General features: G+C 39.1%; 2 protein-coding genes and 1 long non-coding RNA gene across 3 annotated transcripts in view; 2 read left to right on the top strand and 1 right to left on the bottom strand.

Moving 5' to 3' along the window:
- The window catches only part of LOC120559237, a 353225-nt gene that overhangs the window by 261208 nt on the left and 79148 nt on the right, over positions 1-12869 (bottom strand). The gene's annotated exons all lie outside the window — the stretch shown is intronic.
- LOC120559558 lies at positions 312-3729 on the top strand. Its single transcript, XR_005639316.1, has 4 exons — positions 312-339; positions 637-727; positions 1259-1330; positions 3622-3729. It is a non-coding gene; the product is annotated as an uncharacterized LOC120559558 (long non-coding RNA).
- Positions 3812-12869, top strand: part of LOC120559251 (titin-like) — a 44516-nt gene continuing 35458 nt past the window's right edge. Inside the window, exons 1-5 of the mRNA XM_039800851.1 lie at positions 3812-3981; positions 4156-4353; positions 4498-4848; positions 5604-5825; positions 6692-7048. Coding sequence (XP_039656785.1) covers positions 3912-3981; positions 4156-4353; positions 4498-4848; positions 5604-5825; positions 6692-7048 — 1198 coding nt within the window. The 5' untranslated portion in view covers positions 3812-3911. The remainder of the gene's footprint in view (positions 3982-4155; positions 4354-4497; positions 4849-5603; positions 5826-6691; positions 7049-12869) is intronic.

Genomic DNA, 12869 nt, shown 5'->3' on the forward strand with positions numbered 1-12869 from the left:
AAATAGTTCACGCAAACGTCTTTCTGAAAACATTTTACATGTAAGCGAGAAATAGGCCATGCAGTTGCTGAATCTGTCTTCATTTCAGATCAACAAAGTTCAGTTTAAAAGATTTTCGTCAGATTTTGAGAGGCGTTTGTCACTCATCCCGCTTGCCATTTCCGGGTTAGCACTCCACCAATCAGATTGGTCATTAAGTCCGACTGCCCGCCCTCCGATTCAACATGACATATCGGCTAAAATGAAGGCCGACGGCCGTCCGACCCGGTTACCGACGCGAACACACTGAACAGACTCGAGTCTCTGACCTCGCCAAACTGTCCGACGGCCGATTATCAGGTTGGTGTGTCAGGGCCTTTACTGTCTCATGAGGCTGCTAGTGTTGCTGTAGACTTTAAGCCATGCTGTTAAATAAACTCTGCATGAATTAACATGTATTGATGGTATTGCACATACACACCTTTGTGTTTACCACTGTTGAGAAGCTGAAATAGTGTGTGTGTGTGTGTGTGTGTGACCTCACTTCCTCTTTCTGTATAAGCAACATGCATTTGTCATTTATCTTCTCTACTTGCTCTGTGTTACTGCATGTAAAAAGACGTACCAGTGCTGTTTTAAAATCCTTTTATCTTTCAGGTGTCTATAGTCAAACCTGCAACAGAGTGACAGAGGAACTGTCAGTCAGTGGGAACATGGAATGCCTTACCTTCATGTTGGTCCTCCCCCTGTACGCTACAAACTAAACAGGAACCCACTCATAGTGCTACTAGTGGTCATACAGTCAACTCCACACATTACCTTTAATTACTGTAAAGATGGGTAACATAACTACAACAAACTACATTTGTTTAATGTTAGTTTATAGTGATTGTTATTTGTGTGTAAGTTAAATTGGTGTACATGTACTTCATGACTGGAATATATTTATTAAACATGGTCTTGGAAATTGAATTAGAATTTCTTTTACACACACACACACACACACACACACCTCACCTTTGAAACAATGTTACATTTAGTGTTCGTCTCTGTCTAATGTGACTTGTTTTTCTTTTCATGCATATTAATGATTTAAAGAGGAAGGAAGCCAGGCCGGTTTTTAACAGTGTGATATATGTTAAATACAAATGTACCAACCCCAGAACAAACACTCTGTCTTCAGAGACCACATCGTCCCTTCTTTAATGTAGACATGTTTATAGTGAGTTCCTGACACACAGTATTTCTCATGTATGTGATCTTCCTTCTGATTTAACAGAGACCAGAGGAGCAGCTATGAGTTTAACAGCAGCAGCGAGTGGATTTGTTGTCTTCCTTCTCTCTGTACAAGGTACTGTACATCTACATTTGTATTGTAAGGTATTTAGCACACTTCAGATATGCAGAGGAAGGTTGTTTTTCAGTAAATAAAAAGATTTGATGTTATACAATTTGGTGCGATCCCTTCAACATTAGACATTCACTTGTCTTTCTTTAAAATTAAGTTTTTACAGGATTACCAACACAGAGCTCTGTGTGTGTGTGTGTGTGTGTGTGTGTGTGTGTGTTTTTGTGTGTGTGTGTGTGTGACAACATAAAAATAACATAAGTGACTAGCTGGTGAACACAGTGGCACATGTAGCTGCTAAAGCAAGAGTGAATATTGGACTTAAATTCATCAGATGTCCAGAAACACGACTCTAAACTAATGCTCTGTGTCTGCTGGATGTGTGAATGAGCAACAGTTTGCTAACACTCTCACCATATCAACTCTATAAGGAGACAAAATGGCCGTGTGTGTCTGTTGTAGCTTTGACAAACTTGTACACAGTGCAGAGAAGCCAGATGGTTTCTTTCACCTATCAGAGAGGATCATGTAGGTGTAACATGCAGGATGTTCACAGATCTTCAGACAAAGCTAACAATGAGATTAGGACAGTGTTACAGTTAATTATATTCCATAGATTCACTGCCAGGTGTTCATTTCATTTCGATTAGGACTAATCTGAATTGTGCATGTTTGTGTCAGAGATCTGGAAGCCATTTTTTATTTTTAAGTATCATAGGGGCGGCTTGTGTCTTGTTGGAACAGTGGTCACCCCTCAACCACAAGATTGGTTGTTCAATCCTACGCTGCTCCGCTCGCATGTCAGAGTGTCCCTAAGCAAGACCCTGAACCCCACGTTGCTCCCCAGATGCATTATTTAATACTTATGATGGGCTCAATGCAAGAATTACATTTAACTACATTGTACTTTGTGTATGTGACAAATTAATAATTAAGTTTCATTTTTAAATTTTGTTCTCTCTGTGGAACAAGTCTGTATGTGTTAACTCAACCCAGTATCATGCCTAACCAGTGGGTGTGTTACACACTTAGGCGTGATACTGGGTTGGTTAACGACATGTCACACTATTTGGCCTCGCCTCAGTGTTCTACATTTCTCTACAGTTTCCATTCACACTCTGCAGCAGCCTGAGTGACAGAAAAGTAACCGAGCAGAGCAGATTCTTTTTTTTCACACCCTTCTAAAATGTTATCTTGAGCTTTTGTTTTATCTTGTTCAGTAAATACTATGTTAAAGTTTAATACATCACTGTTCTTACAGATTAACTGCATATATCATGTCTTCAGCTGTGACTGTTCCTTTACATTATAAATTATCATGTAAAACTGAATGATTTGCATATTTTTTCATTCCTCTGTTTACTTAAGCATAAACCAGAAATAACATTAAAACTTGACTTATATGCCCTTTTGTAATAAAAGAAGATAGTGGAAAGTCCCCAAAAAAGAACAAATATAAGAAAGTTTTAAGCTCAGTTCTAGTCAAGATAAAACTGCAGTAAAACAGCCTGCGTTTTGTAAAGTTGGTCCACGCCTTATGGCGCTGACACACTAACCAGACGACCGACCGTCGTTAGAAAAGGCAGTCGGACTGATCAGTCGGGTCCCGCGGATCCCAAAACTGCCTCAAAACACACTGAGGCGACACTGACTTGAGCGTACGTATACGTCTCCATAGCAGCAGACGGGCGCTACTCTGTATCAAAGGGCTTCTATACTCTTTGTCTGTATTGTTGCCCAAGAAATGAAAAACCGGCAGCTGATTGACGCTGCGCGCGTGAGTTTGTTTTTTCCAGAAATTCAAAGCTAGACTGTCATGGCGGCTTGTTCAGAATACGATCTCATATTGTACTAAAATAGTTCACTGAAACATGTTTCTGAAAAACGCAGCTGCTGAATCTGTCTTCATTTCAGATCGACAAAGGTCAGTTTAAAAGATTTTCGTCAGAATTTCAGAGACTCTAGTCACGCTCATTCCGCTCCCCGTTTCCGGGTTAGCACCCCACCAATCAGATTGGTCATTGAGTCGGACTGCCCGCCCTCCGATTCAACACGTCAAATCGGCTAAAATGAAGTCCGACAGCCCCTCCGGCGGACGATGGCACGGAACACACCGACTGACCTCGCCAAACTCGACAGACTCACTAAAAGATTATCTCAGACTGTCTTAAAGTGGGACGGCATGAGAGCAGAAGTAGTTGTTGGGAAATCACACACTGAAGCACCTTCACTACAAAAGTCTCCTGATGTAGTTCTGAGTCTGATTGGGCTTCCTGATGTTCTCTGTGTTACAGTGATACAGGGTCAGGATGGCTGGGGAGTGACTTACACCTCTACTCAGATCTGTGCTGTTGAAGGATCAACAGTGAACATACGCTGCAGCTACACATACCCATACTTGAGGAAAGGCAGTTATACTAGAGTTGAGAAAACATTATGGTTTACTAAAAAGAATAATAATGAACCTGTAGATCTGATAACAGACTCAGAATATTCAGGTCGTGTGCAGTACAGTTCTAATAACAAGGACTGCACTCTGAGAATCTCAGACCTGAGAGAGAGAGACTCAGCTGTGTACAAGTTCATGTTCACAACAAACCAAGAAGGTGGAAGATATACCGGTTCACCTGGAGTCACTTTGTCTGTCACAGCAGGTAACATTTCTATTCATATGTTAATTATTTCCAAATGTTCAAGATCTAGAAAACAATAATATAAATGTGTTGTGTGTTTATTTGCAGTTGTTAGTTGACAGTTTAATAAAACAGTTGTTGTATGTTGACAGTTTTGTCTAACATAACATTCATGTTCCTTCTTCACACATCCAGGTCTCCAGGTGATATCACATTCTAACTGGCTGGAGTGTCGGAGCAGTTGTCGTCTACCTAATAATCCTTCCTATGTCTGGTACAAGAATGGACAGGAAATTCAGGCAAAAACATCTTATTATTTATACCCTGTGTATAATTCAGACAGCTATTCCTGTGCTCTTCAAGGATATAAGGATTTCCCCTCTCCTTCAGTGTGTGAGTTTACTCAACATTCTTCCAACACAACACCATTTAGTGGAGCCTTATAACTTCATGTAGTGTAGTTTTAATCTGGAAATTCCTATTGTGATTCCTCACAGACTCTGGTTTACAAATGGTCAAAATGGTTTTATCTTTCAGGTGTCCAAGGTGAATCCTGCAACAGAGTGACGTACACTGACAGAAGCATCTGTGCCTCTAAAGGCTCTTCAGTGGACATTTCTTGCTTGTACAACAGCTACAATTATCCTGACAAATCAACATTCTGGTTCAGTCGTGAGCGTAATCATGGAGGGCAGAATCCTTCCCAGCCTGAAGACCTTAGTACAGACTCCCAGTATACAGGTCGTGTTCATGTAGAAACAGAGAGAGGACGCTCCACTCTGAGAATCTCTGACCTGAGAGAGAGAGACTCAGCTGAGTATCACTTCAAGTTCATAACACCAAGATTTGAATGGAGGAGTTTACCTGGAACAACTCTGACTGTCACAGGTACTGATCAACACAAACTGATGGAAATACACCAACACAGTACATTTAAAAACATATTATTACTTAAATAATAATATATATAAATAATATTAAATAATAAATAATATTAAATAAATACTTATGCTCATTACTACTTCTAGGATTTTTAACTGTTGTGCTGATGTGTACAGCACAGGCCAAACGTTTGGACACACCTTCTCATTCAATGTGTTTCTTTATTTTCATGACTATTTACATTGTAGATTCTCACTGAAGGCATCAAAACTATGAATGAACACATATGGAATTATGTACTTAACAAAAAAGTGTGAAATAACTGAAAACATGTCTTATATTTTAGATTATTCAAAGTAGCCACCCTTTGCTTTTTTGATAACTCTGCAAACCCTTGGTGTTCTCTCAATGAGCTTCATGAGGTAGTCACCTGAAATGGTTTTCACTTCACAGGTGTGCTTTGTCAGGATTAATTAGTGGAATTTTTTCCCTTATTAATAAAAAAGCAAAGGGTGGCTACTTTGAAGAATCTAAAATATAAGACGTTTTCAGTTATTTCACACTTTTTTGTTAAGTATATAATTCCATATGTGTTCATTCACAGTTTTGATGCCTTCAGTGAGAATCTACAATGTAAATAGTCATGAAAATAAAAGGAAACGCATTTGAATGAGAAGTTGTGTCCAAACTTTTGGCCTGTACTGTATGTACTTTTTTTTTAGAACCTGGGATAACATATAGCTTATTGTTCTCACGTCCAGCTCTGCAGGTGCAGGTGATCAGAGTCTATCAGTCTTCTACCGAGGCAGAGCTGAAGTGTCACAGCAGCTGCAGTCCAGCTGGTGGTCTCTCCTACGTCTGGTTCAAGAACAGAGAACACATTACCTCGGTGGAGACATCTACTTATACAACCTGGTTTTATCCCACAGACGTCTTCTCCTGTGGGTTGAAAGGACATGAGAAGTTCCCCTCTCCTTCAGTGTGTGAGTTTACTGTGTCAGGACACAAACACACTGACATTACAATACAATGACAATTTCAGACGTAATCTCACTGGAGTCTTCTGATTCTTAATGTAGGTGCAGCAGGATTATTCATAGAAACAAAAATCACTCCAATAGTAGAAATATTCAGATATACTTTATGTTCTGATGTTACATTTCAGAATTCCAGTGTTCTGCATTTCTCTACAGTTTCCATTCACAGTTGAGTTGAGTGACCACAGACAGAAATGGAACCGAGCAAAGCAGATTCTTTTATTACACTTCACCCTTCTAATATTAATCTTCTGCCTTTTTATTTTGTTCACAGGTTCAATACATTGCTGTTCCTTCACTGCACCCTCTGTATGATGTCCTGCCTCAGTGCACCTAGAGATTAACTGCAGAGCAGAGATCATGTGTTCAGCTGCGACTGTTCCTTAGCATTATAAATTCTCATGTAAAACTGAATGATATGCATATTTCTCCATTCCTCTGTTCACTTAAGCATGAACAAAAAAATAACATTAATACTTTATTCATATACACATTATTAAAAACAGACGTTAGAAAGTCCCCAACAAAGTACAAATATAAGAAAAACCTGTGTGATACAGTGTTAAGCTCAGTTCTAGTAAAGCAGTCTGAGTTTAGTAAAGTTTGTCCACGTCCCCAAAACCCCAAAACAAGTTGGTACTATCAGATTATCTTTGTCTCACACTGACTTGGGATGTGAGTGGTAAGTGTGAGAGCAGAAGTAGTTTTGGGAAATGTAGCTTCACACACTGAAGAGCCTTCACTACATGTAAGTCTGTCTCCTGATGTAGTTCTGAGTCTGATTGGGCTTCCTGATGTGCTCTGTGTTACAGTGATACAGGGTCAGTATGGCTGGGGAGTGACTTACACCTCTACTCCGATCTGTGCTGTTAAAGGATCAACAGTGGAAATACACTGCAGCTACACATACCCATCCTGGTGGAAAGGCAGTTATACTAGAGTTCAGAGAACATTATGGTTTACTAAAATGAATAATAATGAACCTTTAGATCTGACAACAGACTCAGAATATTCAGGTCATGTGCAGTACAGTTCTAATAACAAGGACTGCACTCTGAGAATCTCAGACCTGAGAGAGAGAGACTCAGCTGTGTACAAGTTCAGGTTCATAACAAACCAAGAAGGTGGAAGATATACCGGTTCACATGGAGTCACTTTGTCTGTCACAGGTAATATTTTCATTAATATGCTAAATACTTCCAAATACACCAACACAGTACATTTAAAAACACTGAACATGTTGATAACAATCAATCAGTTTGTTAAATTAATTTTAACAAAAAATTACAGTTAATAAATAAATACAGTTACTAATTGCTCGCTGCTACTTCTAGGAATTGTAACTTGTGGTGACATGTATCTACTTTTTTTTAATATCATTTTTAGAACCTGTGATAAAATATGATTTTTGTTCTCATGTCCAGCTCTGCAGGTGCAGGTGATCAGAGTAACAGTCCAGCAGTCTTCTACCGAGGCAGAGCTGAAGTGTCACAGCAGCTGCAGTCCAGCTGGTGGTCTCTCCTACGTCTGGTTCAAGAACAGAGAACACATTACCTCGGTGGAGACATCTACTTATACAACCTGGTTTAATCCCACAGACGTCTTCTCCTGTGGGTTGAAAGGACATGAGAAGTTCCCCTCTCCTTCAGTGTGTGAGTTTACTGTGTCAGGACACAAACACACTGACATTACAATACAATGACAATTTCAGACGTAATCTCACTGGAGTCTTCTGATTCTTAATGGAGGTGCAGCAGGATTATTCATAGAAACAAAAATCACTCCAGTAGTAGAAATATTCAGATATACTTTATGTTCTGATGTTACATTTCAAAATTATTTCCTATTATTATTTCAGGACGATTTGAACTTTAAAATATGCTGTTTCTTCATTTTATGTTTAATAATTCTGTTATTGAGATGCTCCATTACTAGATGATTGATGATGTCATGGCCAAAGCTCTAAACTGCAGTTAATTGAACAGTTTTGGACTGAAACAGAATCCATACTGTCAGCTTGTAAGTTTGATTTAAAACTTTAAAATGGAGTTTCTGAAGATTTACTCAGACATAATTTATGTTAGTAAGGATAAATCTGAAAACCATTTGATTATATTCACATTTATTGTCATCTCACAGAGAACAGATACTGACTCAACAGAATGCACAACTTGACTGCTACTATAACCACAGGGACTTGATAAAATAATCTGAAACTGGCCGGTAACATTTGCAAACTGTAACAACAAACTAAAACAGCATCTGACCACAAACAAAACTGAATATTTATGTTCAGTCTTGTAAATATAACATGTGTGTAGTTAATGATGCAACAGCTGTGAGTAGAAAGAAATATTAGGAGGTAGTTTGTTGTATTTTTCTAATTCATGGGGACAGCCCAATGAAAATATTAATAAGAGCCTTTTTCCAAAATAAAACTCAAGGTTCACTCCTCACCCACAACAGTAATGGCAGAAATATTTACAAAAGATGACCAGGAAGTGATCTGCACTCTGGACAGCTGCCAGGACCAATAATAGGGATAGTTTAAAAGAAACAAAAGTAACAATTAAAATAGTCAATGGTCTATATATTCTTATCTTTATTAAGTTATTCATGTTAATGTCTCCTCCAGATGCTCCAAAGGTTGTTCCCCTGTCTCTGACACCCACTGGGGAGATCAGAGAGAACAGGAGAGTGACTCTGACCTGTAGCAGTGATGCTAACCCAGCAGCTACTTATACCTGGTACAAGGATGGTAAACCTCTCTATAAAAATACACCGCTTGTCTTCAGCTCCATCCAGTCCTCTGACTCTGGACGTTATTACTGTGAAGCTGAGAACAAGTTGGGGAGGAGGACATCTGAATCCATCTCTATTGATGTGAAATGTGAGTAAAACATCTCTATTTTAAAAAGCAACATACAGCAAGTCACTGTCTGAATTTGTAGGCGTACTTTGCTGATCATTCTTGATTTTTTTCAGCTCAGTCTGCTTCACATTGACAGCTGTAGGTCACTGAACAGCAGTGGATGAGGAAAAGGTCGTTTTTAGGCGCTGTTGGCATCAGTTTGACTTCTCAGAACAAAACTACTCTATGATTTGTCATCATTTTAATGTTTTCACACATCTCCCCACACCATTTTACCAGAAAATTTAATTGGTGTGTATCATTGTACAGTAGTAGTGCAGTTTTTATTACCTGTATAACTGGAGATGTTAGAGATTCATCTGAAGGATTCAGTCATGTAACAGTTAATCTGTCTGTCTATTAAGAGTTCACAAATAGGATCCAAACTTTGCCACATCATTCTGTTAGTTAACAGACGGTGTGAGGTGTTGCTTCTCTGTATGGTTAACAGTAATCTGCCTTTAGTGATCTAAATATAACACACAGTAGCAACCAAATGTCAGTATGTACTCACTCATCTGCTCTACATTGTTCATGATACAAATGATTTTCCATGATGGAATATATATTTTTTCTTTTACAGTGGGCACAACTGAAGCCCTGAAGTTTGGGTAAAACTCAAACTCCAGTCTGCACCACCAACAGTCACCTGAACTAAACAGTTCACATCAGCTGCAAAACTCATTCCAAGCAACACAACTCTTAACACACGTCTCAAAACAGGCTCAGTGCAGCCAAACACTCAGAACAATCCTCACTGAGATAACACACACTGGCACTCAGAACACACTGAGAGTAAACACACACTAGCATCAAACACCAAGACAGAAATTACAAACTTTCTCATCTTTACAGTTTGAACAATTTGAGTGACTTCACACTACTCAATAGTTTCTTTAAAGAAAAGCTATATATTTTATAATATACCAATGTTACGTAAGGTAAACAAGAAGGAATGAAAATCAGCGGTTTGCTTCAATATAGTATTTTGTCTCTAGTAATTTATGGAATTACAGTAATGGAAAAAAACTAAAGGTACATAACAGTAACAAAAAATAGTGTGACTAATCCTGCCTCTCTCCAGCATCATGCAGCAAGTTTTCTTCATCACATTGGATGTCTCAGACATCTTACCTGGACATAATGGTATCTCTGCTCTTTTACCTGTTTCTCTCAAACGGTACAGTGTAGAATTGTTTCCTTCTTATTTGGTGTTTGTATACAAAAAAAGGCTTTCTGAGCTTTCTCTATATAAATACCGTATATGTTCACTAACTAGTCTAAAACAAGACACCTGCTTAGGCTTTCAGCTAAAATAGCGATCAGCAGTGTTTGATAGGCACCAGACTGAAATCTATTCTGTTTTGAATGTGTGGTTAACAGTGTTGACAGCAGTGTGTTAGCATTTGAACAAAGTGCTGTAAATCCAGAGTGTTGTGCACATTGTGGTTAAAGCCATGAGATAAGTGTGTAGAGTTTTGAAAACTGTGTTCAAGCAATGAAAAACAAACTAGAGATTGGTCCACATGAACTGCTGCTATACAGACTGGAGTTAGAGTTTTGCACATGTGGCTTCAGTTGTGCCCACTGTCGTTTAGCAATCAGAAAAAACTGTAATGTGTCTTTACACCTTGTGTCCCACAGATGGTCCAAAGCTTCCCTCTGTGTCAGTGAGTCCCTCTGCTGAGATAGTGGAGGGCAGTTCAGTGACTCTGACCTGTAGCAGTGATGCTAACCCAGCAGCTACTTATACCTGGTTGAAGAGCAATGTAAAGCTCAGACCTCCCACTGAAGAACAACAGCTGGTCCTCACGTCCATTCAGTCCTCTCACTCTGGACAATATACATGTAGAGCTAGGAACAGCCTGGGGTCTAACACATCCAAACCCATTTCTATTGAAGTGAAATGTGAGTGAAACCACTTTATTTAAATAACGGTAAACAGTTTAATTTTAGTTAAGTTATGCCGATACATATTTCTTCCAGATTTTCAAAAGCTAGGCAATCTGTTTCAAACATACTTTTAGGATATTTCATTTTTTAGCACATTCAAATGTAAGATACTCATTGCTTGTTACCCCCTCCCCACACACAACACACACAAACATGTTGCAGCAACTCCAGTCTGGTTGAGGAAAAGGAGAAAAGAAATGATATAAAATCACATCTCTGTTTACTCCACTGTGTCTCAAACCAAGTGTCAAACCTTCAACACAGTGTATAGAATGTAGAAACAGCAATATCAGCTGCTCAGTCCACCACTTTGGTCCTAATGAATATAGCTTAAAAAGTGATTCATCTATTGTCATGACATTTTTAAAAAGCCTTACAGAGCTGTACAAATTGCAGGGGGCTGTTATATTCTGTCACTTGTTCAACATCTGTTAGAACTAATGACCACTTACCTATGTTTTCTCCTCCAGATGCTCCAAAGCTTTCTGTGTCAGTGAGTCCCTCTGGTGAAATCGAGGAGGGCAGTTCAGTGACTCTGACCTGTCAAAGTAATGCTCATCCAGCAGCTAACTACACCTGGTACAAGAAGAATGGAAATACAGAACTTCAACCTCTCAGTGAAAATACACCTCTTGTCTTCAGCTCCATCCAGTCCTCTGACTCTGGACAGTATTACTGTACAGCTGAAAACTGTGGAAACATCTACGAAAATATTAATGTTTAAAAGTTAAATCTGTCCAGTCTTTACAGGAAAGGATTTTGGATCATAACTACTTTCTTCAGTAATCTCTGTTAACACATCTCCTCCAGATGGTCCAAAGCTTCCCTCTGTGTCAGTGAGTCCCTCTGCTGAGATAGTGGAGGGCAGTTCAGTGAATCTGACCTGTAGCAGTGATGCTAACCCAGCAGCTAACTACACCTGGTACAAGGAGAATGAAGACTCACCAAAAGCATCAGGACAGATCTTCACCATCACTGACTTCAGAGCTGAACACAGTGGGAATTATTACTGTGAAGCCCAGAACAGAAGAGGACGTCAGAACTCCACCTTACATCTGATTGTTGTAGCAGGTAATCATACTTCCACACGACAGACCATTTTTACATTATAGGACATTAAGCAAAAACCACAAGCAAAACTACAGTACACATGAGTCATGATGTGGAATGCATCTGTCTGAGGATCTATGATCTTATGTCTAATTATCAGTTGCTAAAGGACCCAAACAACTTGTAATTCCATAATGAATCGTCTGGTTTCATCACTGTTTCCCAGGTTCAATGAAATCAGTAGCTGCTGGATCCATCACTGCTATTTTCCTGGCTATCATATTCCTCTGTGCCTTCCTATTTATTAGGTGAGCAGTTCAGTTTTACTGTGATTACATTCAGTAATGCATCATTAAATTATTTAGTAATTTAGAATTGTATTTTGATGATTCATTTGATTGTTCATTCATTCTCCTTTCCAGAAGAAAGAGGTCCTGGAAACGAACCAGCGAGCCTGGAGAGAGACCAGACAACCAAGCTCAGGTCAGAAGAAGAGTTCAGTCAGAGTCCTCTCTCACCTGGAAACATTTGAATAATGCTTCATGTCCTCTGCTAAATTATAAGGTGCTGAGACAGGGACACTGTATAAAATAATATAAACCTCTCCATCTACACAGACATGATAGGGTTTGTAAATAAAGAGGATTTAGGCAATCCTTGAATTATATTTCCCTCTGCTGGTGATCAGTAGGCATTACACCGACAAAAACAGAAGTGACCTCAAACCTGTGGTTCACTTTTTGGTTTTGAAAACGAGACTTGATCCCACAACAGAGAACATGAAATAAATGTTGAACCCTGACTTCCCCCCTTTGTGTGAGGTTCCCACCGTTGTGATTGTCTACCCCGCCCCTGATTGATTTCACCTGTTCTCCCCTCCCTCATGTAGAAATAGTCCTTGTCTCCCTTCCTCTTGTGCCAGTTTGTCTTGTCTTGTCTCCATGTCAGTCTCGTCCTCGTTCCAGACAGGTTTTATTTACGTCATTAAGTTTGTTTGTTAAGATCCTCCTTGTGAACTCTTTTCTTTGTTTAAACATTTGTCAAGTAAAGACTTTATTTTTATAGTTTTACATTTT

This window comes from Perca fluviatilis, chromosome 1 (genome assembly GCF_010015445.1).
Source record: "Perca fluviatilis chromosome 1, GENO_Pfluv_1.0, whole genome shotgun sequence".
Lineage (NCBI taxonomy): Eukaryota > Metazoa > Chordata > Actinopteri > Perciformes > Percidae > Perca > Perca fluviatilis.